This window comes from Myotis lucifugus, unplaced genomic scaffold (assembly GCF_000147115.1).
Source record: "Myotis lucifugus unplaced genomic scaffold, Myoluc2.0 scaffold_18, whole genome shotgun sequence".
Classification (NCBI taxonomy): Eukaryota; Metazoa; Chordata; class Mammalia; order Chiroptera; family Vespertilionidae; genus Myotis; species Myotis lucifugus.
In genome coordinates, this window is record NW_005871066.1 from 10,182,589 (window position 1) to 10,198,172 (window position 15,584).

General features: G+C 37.3%; 1 protein-coding gene across 1 annotated transcript in view; it reads right to left on the bottom strand.

Moving 5' to 3' along the window:
- KMT2E (lysine methyltransferase 2E) overlaps window positions 1-15,584 on the bottom strand; it is an 85,423-nt gene that overhangs the window by 51,085 nt on the left and 18,754 nt on the right. Inside the window, 1 exon segment of the mRNA XM_023751099.1 lies at window positions 6,114-6,298. Coding sequence (XP_023606867.1) covers window positions 6,114-6,184 — 71 coding nt within the window. The 5' untranslated portion in view covers window positions 6,185-6,298.

Sequence of the window (15,584 nt, forward strand, 5' to 3'; positions counted from 1 at the left end):
CAAAAAGGAGGTTTACAAGTTGGGAATTAGCTGAGACAAGTTATTCCTGGATTGTATTATTACTTAATGTGCTGTGTGTATTTTCCATATGAAGCATCTGTAAAGCTTCTTTTTTTGCCCCACCCTATATTTACCAGCTTTCACTGCAGACAAAGTGTAAAAGCGGTTATTGAACGAAATTGTCCCTTGGTATGTAAAACAAATCGTCCACATTCGGTGGGATTTCAGTGAGTTGATTGTTATAGTTCTTTACTAGTAAAGTAGCAGTTCTAGTTAGTCCCTATTTTCAGGAAGCTGGGAAATACTAAAAGGCAGTAGGAAAGTAGGAGAATTAAAAGAGGAACTAGTGCCCTGCCCACTGTTGCTCAGGTGGTAGGCTCATGCACTGAAGGGTTGCAGGTTCGAATCCCAGTCAAGTGTACATTCGTGAGTTGCAGGTTCGATCCCTGGCCCCTGTAGGGGGTGCATGAGGAAGCCAACCAACCAATGTGTGTCTCAACCCGGTTCTCGCCCTCATCAGCCTCATACTAAATACGCTCCAATCCCTGATCGGTTTGGCTCAGTGGATAGAGCGTCAGCTGCGGACTCAAGGGTCCCAGGTTCGATTCCTGTCAAGGGCATGTGCCTTGGTTGCGGGCACATCCCCAGTGGGGAGTGTGCAGGAGGCGGCTGGTCGATGTTTCTCTCTCATTGATGTTTCTAACTCTCTCTCCCTCTCCCTTCCTCTCTGTAAAAAATCAATAAAATATATTTAAAAAATAAAAAAAATAAATTAAAAAAAAATTCTTATCAAGTTGTTACAATTTTAGCTATTTTTAAAATTTGTTTTGTTGTTGTGAATCCTCACCTGAGGATATTTTTCCATTGATTTTTAGAGAAAGTGGAAGGGAGGAGGAGAGAGAAACATCCATGTGATCAATTAGTTGCCTCCTGCACTGGGATCAAGCCTACAACCAAGGTATGTGCCCTTGACCAGAATCAAACCCAGGACCCTTCACCCCGCAGGCCCATGCTTTATCCACTGAGCCAAACCCGCTGTTGCTATAATTTTAAAGCAAGTCATACCACTGAACTAGTAGTACTTGCTTTATTATGCCAATGAAATCAGAGAAAAATGGTATTCTTTATTAGAAACTGTACCTCCTCAAGATTCACTCTTTCTAAACAAGACGTCAGCAAACTAGGATCCCCCCGCCCGGAGCCAAACCCAGCCTGCTGCCTAACTTTGTAAATAAAGTTTTAATGGAACACAGTCATGCCCATTCATGTGTACATACTGTGTGGCTTTCCACTACAACAGAGCTGAGTAGCTGCACAGAAACCATATTGTTCTAAGTCTTACATATTTACTCTGGAAACAGTAGTGATAGCTGCACAACACTGATAGTACTTAATGACACTGAATTGTATACTTAAAAATAGTTAAACTGGTAAGTTTTATGTTATGTATATTTTACTACAATTAAAAGAAAAAGAAAACCCCTAAAGCCAAAGGTAAGAAGAGTCAATAGTATCAAATCCCGCTAAGAAAACAAGCAATAAAAGGCCTGAAAACTATGCATTAACTCCAGTGTGATAGTAACATGGTTAAAGTAAAAACCAAATTATATGCAGCCTATAAAAGAATTAATAAAAGGAAGAACAATGAAAGAATTCAAACATCTGAATGGGCCTACAATTTAGACAGTGTCCAAGGAATTATAGGAAAGAGAGGCACAGATAATACTGACAAGGTTAAGATTTAATCTAAATTAGTCATTCTCGGGCCCCACCTCTGATCTCTTGGGGTGATGTTGGGGGTCTGAAAAAGGTGATATGATGTTACAAAGATGTAGTAAGTAGCGCAGGTAGAACAAAGATGTGGTAGGACTTCTTTGCATCTGGCCCCAAGGGAGTGTTCAGGATATGGTTTCTTTTCCTCAGACTGGAAGTAGATTTGCTCTGGCCTAGAACAGGTGGTAGTATATCTGTTCCTGCTGAGTCTAGATAGGTTTAGTGTGAGAGCAGTTTCTGGACCCCCTGACAATGATGTCATGAAGCTAGGGGTGAAGGGTCAGCTGCTAAGTCGTGCTTGGTGTAGGATAGAGTAGGACAGGAACTACTCAGAAAACAGAATCTATGCTGCTCCAAAGTGATGTTCAGGCACTGCCCTTAAAGGTATTTTAAAGATCATGTTGTCCAACCTCCAGTTTTACAGACAAGGAGATGACTGATCTAAGTGTCACAAACTCTAGATTCAAGCCCTAACTCTACTACTAACTCGTTGTGTATCCTTGGGACCTGCCACATAAACCCTCTAAGTCACATGGTGTTATAACAGTAAAGAAAATATTAAGCCCAGATCTCTTAAGTTGGTCTAGCACTTTTCCCACCAAATTGTCCCCACTATTTCTGTAAAATTGACTAGAGTGCTATTTATGCCTGTGGATTAGCGACATAATGAGGTAAATAGCTTTACCTCATTTTTGTATTACAAAATAGTAGTATGTGTTACTTTATTAGAAAGTTACACAAAGCCTTTGAGTTCTGGTAATCCTGAATATGTGCCATTTAATTTTCATTACTTCACAAACTTAACAAATATGGAGAGCATTTTTGGTCATTAAAATTTTTATGCAATATTTTCATTCTTAAAAATGAAAATAAGTATTTTCAAATGTGTTTTAGTTCTAAATTATTGTCAAGATCTTAGAAGACAAAACAACTACCATTCTGTTTACAGTAATCTACGTAATGTTGCCACGTTTTTCTGGACCACTTTACAAATTTAAAATCTTATTTGTTTATATCAAAACTAGAGGTCTGGTGCATGAAATTCGTGCACTCGGGGTGGGGGAGGGTCCCTCAGCCCAGCCTGCGCCCTCCCACAGTCCAGGAGCCCTCAGGGGGATGTCCGACTGATGGCTTAGGCCCGCTCCCTGCTGCTGCGCTCACCAGCCGTGAACCCAGCTTAGGGCTTCTGGCTGAACAGCGCTTCCCCTGTGAGAGCGCACTGACCACCAAGGGGCAGCGCCTGCATTGAGCGTCTGCTCCCTGGTAGTCAGTGCACGTCATAGTGACTGGTCATTCCACCGTTCGGTCGATTTGCATGTTAGCCTTTTATTATATAGGAGGATATCCATTTTCTTCAGTCTGCAGGCCGACGCTCTATCCACTGAGCAACACCAGTCAGGGCGATATCCATTTTCTTTAAAAAGCCATCAGAGATGATCATCCAACCCACATTATACATTCTTAGTTCAGACATTTAAGTAAGTTTGGTGAACTGAATTTAAGATTTAAAAAAAGAAAAGTGCTAATCATTAAATTAAGAGTGGCATTTAGAGAAAAATAAATTTATAGAATAATTGAATAAGCTCTGATACCTCAGAAATTGGACTTTTATAATTCCTTCTTCCTCATCAAAAACTTAATTTCTTCCCTGTAATAAACCTTCAAAATATAGTTGAATTTTAATAAGAAGTTTATACCAGTATTTTAGGCAAAACCTCTAATTTTACTTTTATACACACACTTGGGTATCAGTAATGGCACGTGGATAAACTGGCTCCCTAAATGTTAAATAATGGGTGTAAAAGATCTCCGTGAGTTCTCCACATGCTCCTTCAGATTTGTGATCAAAACTTTCCATTTCTTTCATCCTTGTTATGATCTATTATTTTTCAAAGACATAGTAAATTAGACACATTACAATAGTATACAAGAAAATTTTTTAAATGGAGAACAGGTTTTGCATAACAACTGTCCTCATTTTATCACATGTGGCATTTTGCTTCATTTTACTCATCTTTACAAAATCTGGCTCTTTTGACCTATGTGGCAGCATGAATCTAGAGCTAAGCAACCCTGGGTTCAAGCCTAACTCTAGTTTTTATTAATTATGTAGTCTTAGGTAAATTTGTTAATCTCCTTGAGCTGCATTTTTTTTTGTGAAATGGGAATCATGCCTGCCTGAATTTTTGCTGGGATAGTTAAGAGATATTATACAATATGTTATAGAGAGTTGTATGGGTATAGTGACTTCTGTATTCAGTATCACAAGTGAAAAAAATTATTTATAATTAAGTATGAAACAAGTGAGAAATTCAGCATCATTCTAAGAATAGTTCTAAACAATGCTAGGATAGTACTTTAAAATAGGTTTTTAATATTAAAACAAAACCACACTTAAGTGAAAGTACTTCTGAATTAAGATAAGCAAATCAACACTTGAAGAGCAGCAGAAAAGTATTAGTTTCTTGATAGTGGATTAAATGTAAAGCAACCATAAGCAAAAATGTTAAGCACTAGCCCTAATTGGTTTGGCTCAGTGGATAGAGTGTCGGCCTGTGGACTTGAAGGGTCCCAGGTGTGATTCCGGTCAAGGGCATGTACCTTGGTTGCGGGCACATCCCCAGTAGGGGGTGTGCAGGAGGCAGCTGATTGATGTTTCTAACTCTCTATCCCTCTCTCTTCCTCTTTGTGAAAAATAAAATTTTTTTTAAATGTTAAGCACTAGTGAAAAATCTATAATAATAAAAGCATAATATGCAAATCAACCGAACGGCCAAACAGCAGAACAACCGTCCAGACAACCTTCCGGACGAAGCCTGGACTGCAAGGGCCGAGGCAGCTGGGGCTGTGAAGGCCTACCCTTGCACAAATTTTATGCATCGGGCCTCTAGTGGATAAATAAAAAGCTACTGAAAACATTTCATTATATACAAAACATTTCAGTACCTTCAATAATATAAATTCAGGCTAATAGTGCCCAACCAATTCAACAAATTAATAAATTCTGTCAGCAGGTGGCTCTAGTGACACTGAAATCATTACCAAATACTATAGCAAAACACAGGTAGTAAAAATATAATCTCAGAAATTGGGAGTCAAAAAGAATCACATTAACACTTCAATCCAAGCCCTCTTTTAGTTTCTTTTTTGTTTTGTTTTTTAATTAAAATTTTGGAGGGTGACACTGGTTAATAAATTATACGTTTCAGGTATACAATTCTACAATACATCATCTGTATATTGTATTTTGTGTTTACCACCCCAAGTTGAATCTCCTTCCATCACCACTTATGCCTCCTTTACCCTCTTCTACTTCCCTCCACCCTCTCCTTCTCTGTGGCAATCACCATACTGTTGTCTGTGTCCATTATTTTAATGCCTCCACCCATCTCCCCCAGTCCCCTTCTCCTGCCCTGTGACCACTGTCAGTCTGTTCTCTGTATCCATGAGTCTTGTCTCCACTTTGTTAGTTTACTTTGTTCATTAGATTGCACACACAGGTGAAATCATATGGTACTTGTCTTTCTCTAACTGGCTTATTTCATTTCAGCATAATAATTTCCAGGTCCATCTGTGTTAAATTTTAAATCAGTTTAATTCATTAGTGGTATACTAATTTTAACTGTACAATCTTTTCTCTTTAAAGTAACTAACATATAATTAATAACAGTATATAGCCACCTGAGTACAATAAAATGTAATTCTCTTTTTAAAAAACATCTTATTTTGAAAAAATTATGTAGCTTCACACTCCCGGTAGGAGATGTGCAGGAGGCAGCTGATCGATGTTTCTCTCTCATCGATGTTTCTAACTCTATCTCTCTCCCTTCCTCTCTGTAAAAAAATCAATAAAATATATTTTTTAAAAAAAGCAAAAAATGTCAAAAAAAAAACATACAGCAGGAAACACTCCCTTTTTCTTATTTAAAAAGAACTTGAATTTTGATTTTTACTCAACTTTTAAAAAAACACAAAGCAAACCCCATGTTTAAATGGATATTAAAGATTCAAATTTAAAACTAAATTATATTCCAATATAAACATGACAAATCTTATAATCTAAAAAAAAATAACCAATTATATATTAATTCTTGATGTCAACAATTAGCAAATGGAAAAGACAAAAATAATTAGAAAAAGATACATCATTTTGATTCAAAAGTTATTTATGAAAGTAATTTTAGTTAAAGGGATTTTTGCCTTTACCTTCTGATATTTTATTTTAGGCAAGAGTCTAAAGTAAGAAAAATATAAATGCAAATCAAGCACTGCTTGGTTGTGCTAAAATAATTGTATGAAATATTTTGCCTTGCCCTATCCAAAAATCTTTAAATACTTACTCTGAGCCTGCAGCCATTTCCAAGTGTGACGTTTCTGCTGTATCAACCCCCAATGGGATCACTATGCTCATGACGTTCGCCTCTGATAAATTCGATTACTATGGAGTCCTATGCATTGGTATCCAAAACACTGGGGCATGCCAGCCACAGTGCTCATTGCAAACATCTAAGTGCATCCACAAACCCTGTTTAAAAGAAAAGAGAACAAAAAGTTAAGAATCCTCTGCCTAGTCCTAGCAACAGCCACATTTTAACAATGAACAGTAAATAAAACACATGAGGAAAGCATTCTTTATTAAAATATTGAAATAAATTAGAATTTGCTCAGGGAGTCTATTTCATTTATTTTTCTGGAATTAAGCTATGTGATTGTGATCAAATGAAAGTTTCTGCGTCATAATCTTCCTTAGGAAATGAACTTAGAATGCCAAAAGAAGGATTACTATTTATATTCCTTAGTGAAGAACCAACAAATATTATTCATTTTAAAAGACAAAATGGAATTTCTTACAGCACTAGTATCCAAAAACAAGTCTTCTTGTTCAGTGTGATCTAACAATAAACTAACAAATATTGAATACTCACTATGGACTAAGTAGCATCTAAACTTTCACATGGATGATCTATTTAATCCCCACAATGCTGAGATACTAGTAGGAATCTCCACTTTACCACTAAGGGACACAACAGCAAAAAAGTTAAATAACTTAACGAAGTTTGCTCAGTTTGAGAGATAAAACCAGGATTCTAATCAATTCCACTCTGTATATATGTATATAAAGGTAAGTTATGTTATTTGTAATAAAATCAACTGTTTTACAGTGGTTAATATTTTCCATACTACAGAAATACATGTACATTGAGGGAGTTGGGTTCTCCATGTCTTTTTACAGATCACTAGTAGAGAAAGTTATTCTTGAAGTGTGTCTTTTTAAACAAATTTACCATAGTAACAAAAATATATTCAGTTTCAACATCAATCTTTTAAATCTAAACTCACTGTATAAAACCTGCTATATATATTGTTTGTGGAATATCTACTCAAAATTTTTTCAGCAGTGACAACTCAGGAACAAAACAGATAATCCTATAAACAGAAAAAGATCAAGTCAAAACTGTCCCTGTCATGTTATATCTGAAATAATGAAAAGCAGTTTATTCAAATAGTAATTCTTATGTTTATCTTTAATTTTTTATAAGTAAGCTTGAGAATACTCAGGGTTAATTCCTATTTAAAAGATGATGCAGTTTTGTGGGCTCATACCTTATGGGAGAAAATACCAAAATAGGGAAATAAGGTGATAATGGTGGTTTCAATTCTCCAAGAAGGCTAGTCTTTACTTTTAAACTAGGGAAGAGCTAATAAATTACAAGTTGTTATAATAAAAATCCTATATAATAAAAGGCTAATATGCAAATTGTCCCCTCGGGAGCTTGACCGCTTGCTATGACGTGCACTGACCACCAGGGGGGCGGCGCAGAACAAAGGAAGGCCCTGATTGCCGGCCAGGCCTAGGGACCCTACCGGTGCCCAAATTTCGTGCACTGGGCCTCTAGTATACAATAACAGGCAATTGTACCTAAAAGTTTAAAATGTAAGCACTGAACCTAAGCATCAGGTTCCTTGTTTATAAAACGGGGCTTTATTAGTGTTTCTGTGAAGAAAAGGAAATAATGAATGCAAAGCAGTTCACTAAACACATTTACCAATCAATAAGGGGTAGCCACATAAGAAAAGTTGCTCTTATATCATCATACACAAAGAAAGTGTGGATAGAAAAACTCTCTAGTTCTCATTTAAAGAGAATCTTCTAATTATTTTTGAAAATAAAGTAATTACGGTTCTCTACTTGCCATGTTTTTTATGGTTTGCTCCATCAAATTAAAATTGTCCTTTAGCCCTAGCTAGTTTGATCAGTGGATAGAGTGTTGGCCTGCGGACTGAAGGGTCCCAGGCTCGATTCCTGTCAAGGGCACATGCCCAGGTTGCAGACTCGATCCCCAGTGTGGGGCGTGCAGAAGGCAGCCAATCAATGACTCTTTCTCATCATTGATGTTTCTCGCTCTTTCTCTCTCTGTCCCTCCCTAACTCCTTCCCTCTCTGAAATCAGTAAAAAATCTATTTTTTAAACAAATTGTCCTTTAAAAACAATTAAATACAAGCAATATACAAAACTATAAGTTTATTCTATTCAACTGTCATTCTATATATCTTTAAAATGCTGGAAACTTGGACATAATAACAGATAACAATTACAATTAAAAAAATATTTTTTCTTCCTCTTGGTAACAACTAGTTGGTAGATGTTTTCTTTTACTTTTCTTTATGTTAAATTAATAGGAAATCTTATATTTTAGGTAGATGCTGTTAAATATCTAGCTGCTTTTTTTAAAACCAGAGGTACACCCGGCCAGTGTGGCGTGGTTGATCGTCAACCCATGAACCAAGAGGTCACCAGTTTGATTCCCGGTCAGGGCACATACCCGGGTTGGGGGCTCAATTCCCGATTGATGTTTCTCTCTCATCAATGTTTCTATGCCTCTCCCTTCCTTTCTCTCTCTAAATAAAATCAATAAAAACATTAAAGCCAGACAAAAAATGGGAAGCAGAAAGCTAATCATTGTGCATTCTTTTAGGTAACTGACTATTTCCAACTTTTTTTGAATATTTTTTGAGTATGTACTTAGTAGCACACCCTATTTTATGTAAATATACAATCCTCAATAAACACTACATTTAAGCTGTTTTTAAACATCAGTAAAGAGTTTGTCATAAGCCTATTTCAGACAATAGCTTATATTTGTGTGAGTACTGCCTGTCTCTCAAGCCCTCGTGCAGTTTTTGGAACATAAAAGCTATTCTACAAAATATTGGTGAATGAATTAGAGCACCAGGGGTAAAAGTGCTGCTCTGGCCTCATTAATCAAATGAGTTGCCAATCTATACAATTAAGTGCTACAGAAACAACTATATGACACCTTCTCCAGAAAAGCATCTCTCTAAAAACACAGAAGCTCATCCCCAGGACAAAGACACATCACCACATCTGAAACAGAATCACAGACTCCGAGTTTGATTCAATAGAGAAGAACTCAGTAATTTGCTCACAAAAGAGTCAGAAGACAAGAGGTCATATCTATTGAGACCCCAAGTTGGCAAATAACTTCACTATATCAAAAACTCTATACCCAGGAAACTCACAGTTTAAAAATCCAGTTGATACTTAATAAAATCATAAATTCATTAGAGTCAAATAATTGTGCCTTAAAAAAATAAGAAAAGAGAAAACCAATGTAATAAGCAGAAAAGATGTAAGCTTATAACACAGTATGTGTAACTAGAGGAACAACAATTCAATACAATCCAAACAATTAGCACAAAACTTTCACATCTTATATGTGAATCAAAAAAACTGGTTTATCCAACTGGCAAGTAAAATATATACAAAATACACTGAGAATAAATGACAACCTTTAAAAAAAATAATATAAAAGGAAATACCATGAGATGACTGGTAAATCTGAGGTCCAAGAAAGAATAAATGTCTTCACAAAACCTGCTATCCAGAATAGACCTAGAAACCAAGTGAACATAGGAATATTGAGCTGTTTTTAAATGGCATAAAATTATAGGTACTTTTGTCAAACATGGCACCTAAAACCGAAGGGACTCACACAAATATAGCAGCTAATTCTTAAGGAAATAAATTTGTTCTTTACTTTTTTATACATATAAATATAAACACAACTAAAGGCAACAATTAAAGCTGGAAAAAAAACCAAACTAAAAGCAAACTGGGAAAATACAATATTAAAAACAGATTTAGCAAAACAATGGCAACAATACCAAAACAAACAAACCCTAAAGTAGGAAAAACAAGATAAAAGGCAAGGAAAAGCCATTAAATTAGAAAACACTCTTATCAAAAAAACTGGATCATTAAAGCTGCTTTTAAGACTAGGTTAAAAAGTTCAGAAAACAAAAAGTACTACTGAAAAGATGAATATGATACTCAAAGGCAGACAGGATGAAAATACGAGGAAATTTTTCCTCCAACATTACAAATAAAAGTGCCCACTCTAAAATAATCTCTTTGAGGAAAGGGTCATTTATTATTACCTTTCTGTCCTTTATAAGCACTTTACACAATGTTTATATTTTCGACATGTATTACTAAGAGAATAAAGAGATGAATTTTGGGCTGAAATTACTAATAGAAATGAATTAAAGAAACTTGAAAGAAATTGTAAGGGACCATAAACCAGAGATTTCATTATAAACTAGAGGCCCAGAGCACGAAATTCATGCACGAAATTCCCTAGGCCTGGCTGGCAATCAGGACCAATCTATGGGGCAACCAGTGGGGCAATTAGTGGGCCCCTGCCTTGGCTGGTGTGGCGCCACCCGCTCACCAGCCCGGCTGCCCCACCCACACCCCCCGCTGCTGCCAGTTGCCTCCCACTGCGGGGCAACCAGCAGGGCAATCAGGGGGCCCCCCACTGGCAACTGCCTTGGCTGGCCTGGGACCTGCGGGCAGATCCTGCATTGAGCACCTGCCCCCTGGTGGTCAGTGCACGTCATAGCAACGGGTCATTCCACCATTCAGTCGATTTGCATATTAGGCTTCTATTATATAGGAGGATTAGAAATAACACTGCCCCCATATTCATTTAAGATTTTATTTCTAGCAGTTGACTAGGGTATCCTATCTAATAAAAGAATACATGCAAATTAACCATCACTTCATGATAAAGATGGCGGCGCCCACAGCCAATAACGAGGGAACATGCAAATTGATGCAACAAAGATGGTGGTGCTGGCCACCACGGAGCTGGCGGGAGGCTTGGCTTTATGGGGCAACCAAGGAAGCCAAGCTGGCCAGAGAGTGGGCAGGAGGCTTGGCTTCCTTGGCTGCCCCAGCCATGGTGGTGGGGGCCAAGGCAGAGGCGGTTAGGGGTGATCAGGCAAACAGGAGAGGGCAGTTCAGGGCCATCAGGCTGGCAGGGGAGGGCAGTTGAGGGTGACCAGGCCTGCAGGGGAGGGCAATTAGGGGCGACCAGGCCGGCAGGGGAGGGCAGTTGGGGGCAATCGGGCTGGCAAGGGAGCAGCTAGGCGTCGATCAGGCTGGCAGGCAGAAGTGGTTAGGGGCAATCAGGCAGGCAGGCAGGCGAGTGGTTGGGAGCCAGCAGTTCGGGATTGTGAGAGGGATCCCAGATTGGAGAGGTGCAGGCCAGGCTGAAGGACACACCCCCTCCCATGCACGAATTTCGTGCACCAGGCCACTAGTAATAAAAATAATACTGATTGATCAAGACCTGTTACCAAGTTACTACCTATGAAACTATGGGCAAGTCATTCCACTATTCTAGGCTTCAACTCAAATGGAGGTAGGTTAGGTTGATAATCTTACAGTTTAAATCTTAGTCCAAGTACATTAACAGATTATTCCTGATCACTGAAACGACAGAATAAGTATCAGATTCTAAAAGGCTTTAAAAAAATTGACAACAGAATCAATTATGTATTTCTCCAACTGGGTTAGTATTAGTATCAGACAGTGCTCCATTAGCATTTACCTGATTGATACTCAAACCTCCCCAACTGAGGTTATAACTGTTTTAACAAATACTGATTGCTTACAATGCTTAATCTTTACAAAGAGCCTTAATCCTTACAAAGAGTATATTTATTATCCCCATTTTATAGATAAGGCAGAGAGGTTAAACTTGTCCAAAGTTCCATAGCTAATAAATAATACAATCAGGATTTGCTCCCTAGCAGTCTGATTTCAGAGCCTACACATTAGTTTGTCTGAAATTAAAATTTGCCAGATAATTAGTCAAGTAAATAATCTAGAATTTACACTTCAGGGGGGAAAATTGACAACTGTCTCTCTCAAAAAGAGAAATTAAATAAATATGTAAGAGTCTCACTCCAGAACATCTGGCACACTAAATGAGAGAACATTATCAAAACCTACCTTGTTCCTTTCCCAAACCTGGTCTACTTATAAACATGAATCCATTTCACAACAATGCATTTAAAACACTACCAAAGTAGAGATGCATGGGTTTAAAGTCTAAAATTTGTGCTTAAAATATTTCCGGGATGGTATAAAGCACACAATAAAAGAATAGAGATATTCAAATTCCCCAATCTTTTCACAAACAGATACCTCACTAGTGAATTGAAAGCAACCCATATATTAAGGGAACCATGCTCCAAATTTGAGAGTACCAATGCATGCAGAAGTATATTCAATTCCTTATAAACAGAACTATTTGTTAAGCAAAGACTACCTATCTACCCAGTTACATTTTAACTTGGAAAAAATATTTTTAGCTTGGGTCTCCCTTAAATAACCATTTGGTTCCTGAAAACAAAGAAATTCACCAATTCAACTTACACTAATATTTTCACAGCAAATAAAATCTCTAGAAAAATCTGTCTTCTTGTAGTCAGGGTTAATGTTGGTGGACCTACTTGAAAAATGGAAACCTATATATAAAATTAAATGTTCAAAAAGCACATGTTCATGCACTAACAGAGTTTCACAGTTTCACTATCATATTTAGTACAATTCCACCCAACTGTACCATAATGATGAAGAATGTTGATGGTGGGCAGGGCTGTGCCTATATGGGAGGAGGCATGTGGGAACTCTATACTTTCCATTCAATTCTGAGGTGAACCTAAAATTGCTCTAAAACATAAAGTCCATTAATTTAAAAAATACATGTATGAATATAATATAGTGATCTATTTGTTTGGCATTATTTAAGGGGATACCATTCTTTTTTTTTTTTTTTAATCCTCACCTGCAGATATTTTTCCATTGATTTTTTGGAGAGTGGGAGAGAGAGGCAAAGACAGAGAGAAATATTGATATGAGAGAAACACATCGGTTGGTTGCCTCCTACGCACACCCTGACCAGGGCCCGAGCGGGAAGAAGCCTGCAATTGAGATATTGGCTGGAATCGAACCTGGGACCCTTCTGTCTGCAGGCCGACACTCTATCCACTGAGCTAAGGCGGTACCATTCTTTCTACCAGATTTTTTGGGAAGGTATTCTAAACATCAATTCTGCAACTAGCTAAAGTACTTGTATACTCCATCACCACTCCATGATCCTCTCAAATTAAAATATTTAATTTCAATACTATTCAGTTTTTTAATGCATCATTGCTATTTTTTAAACATATTTTTACTGAGTTCAGAGAGGAAGGGAGAGGGAGAGAGAGATAGAAACATCAATGATGAGAGAGAACCATTGATCAACTGTATCCTACACACCATACATTGGAGATCAAGCCTGCAACCCAGGTACATGCCCTGACCGGGAATTGAATGGTGACCTCCTGGTTCATAGGTCCATGCTCAATCACTGAGCAACGCTGGACCAGGCCCATTGCTATTATTTTTTATTAGTATCTGTCATGCCCCAAAGTGTTAGAGATCACTAACCTCTTTTGTAAAATCTAGTAAAATGTGGCCTTTTATACAAGGGGCAATTCAGTGGTTGAAATCTGATTAGATCAGAGTCTACAGGTATAAATGTACGTTATCTTTTTCCTACACACATAAAACTGTTCTTAGAATGAGTTTAGTCTTTGTTCATACCAGAGAATAAAACTAACAAAAGCGATTTCATTTTAAAAGTTACCTATTCCCTTTTTTCACTTGCCATATGGCCTACAACTATATATCTTAGAATGTACTGCTCAATATACAAATGCAGAAAAAGAATTTTCAAACTTATAATAATCACATAAAATTTACTTTTATGTAAAAAAATTGTGAGCACTTTAAAGCATAATACCACGCATATAAATGGGTTCTGAAATTTCAGGTAAAAAATACTGTTATTGCCCTTTCTGGTTTGGCACAGTGGATAAAGCGTCGGCCTGTGGATTGGAGGGTCCCAAGTTCAATTCCGGTCAATAGCACATGCCCGGTTGTGGGCTTGATCCCCAGTGGGGGGTGTGCAGGAGGAAGCCAATCAATGACTCTCTCATCACTGATGTTTCTCTTCCTTCCTCTCTGAAATCAATAAAAATGTATTTTTTTAAAAAATACTGTTATCTACATGAGTAACTTTTAAATTGTGATCTCAGTAGTCCTGAGAGAGTTGGGGATTGAGATAGTAGGAGAAAACAGTCAGAGAAGTTAACAAAAGAAAATGAGAGACATGTTCTTTTTTTAAAAATATATTTTTATTGATTTCAGAGAGAGAGGGAGAGGGAGAGAAAGATAGAAACATCAATGATGAGAAAGAATCACTGATTGGCTGGCTCCTGCATGCCCCCTATGGGGATCCAGTCAGCAACCTGGGCATGTGCCCTTGACCAGAATTGAACCCAGGACCCATCAGTCCACAGGCCGACACTCTATCCACTGAGCCAAACCAGCCAAGGCAACAACATGTCCTAAAAGGAAAATTCTGAAGCTGCATATTCTATGTGGTAACTACCAAATAAAAACATAACATTAAATGGAATACTACTTAGCAACATAAAAGGAACAAACTACTGATAGATGTAACACATTGGATAAATCTCAAAGAAATTATGCTGAGTAGGAAAAAAAAAACCCCACAAAAAAAAACACCACTCCCCAAAGGTCATATACTGTATAATTCCATTTATATAACATTCTTGAATGACAAATTATAAAAAAGGAGAACAGATTAGTGTAGTTATGAGGGCAACATCAGGGATTCTTGTAGTGATGAAACTATTCTGTATGTTAATTATGGTAGTGGATACCGAAACCTACAGGTGATACACACACACACACACACACACACACACACACACACATAAAAGTTAAAATGGGGACACCTGAACAAAAATGTGTGGATTGTATCAATTTCAATAATTTGGTCATGAGAGCAAAATAGAAACAGAGGCATGAATACATGGTACAGTATGACAGTTATCAGAGGCAAGGGGAGTTGGGAGGCTAGAAGAAAAAAGGCAGAGATTAAGAAAAAAAAAAAGCGCGCGCGCGCATACACACACACATATATGTATATCTATATATGTATATAACACAACACATAAACACATATTCCCTCTAGTAATAGCCAGAGGAAAGGGGGTTGTGGGTAGGTGGATGTGAGCAAAGGGAGAATAAATGGGGACAGAAAGAGACTTTGCTTTGGGAGACAGGCGCATGATGCAGTGTGTAGATGATTTGATTTATTGAGTTGTATCCTTGAAACCTATATGGTTTTGTGAAGCAATGTCACCCCAATAAATTCAATAAAAAATAAAAAAACAAAATATCTGGGCACAGAAAAAAATAATTCTAGTCACGAAACTGTATTACAGCTTTACAAGATGCTATCATCATTGAGGAAAACTGGGTAAAGGGTACATAGAATTTCTCTGTATTATTTCTTACAACTGCATGTGAATCTATAATTACCTCAAAAATACACATTTAATTTTCTTAATTTTATAAATTG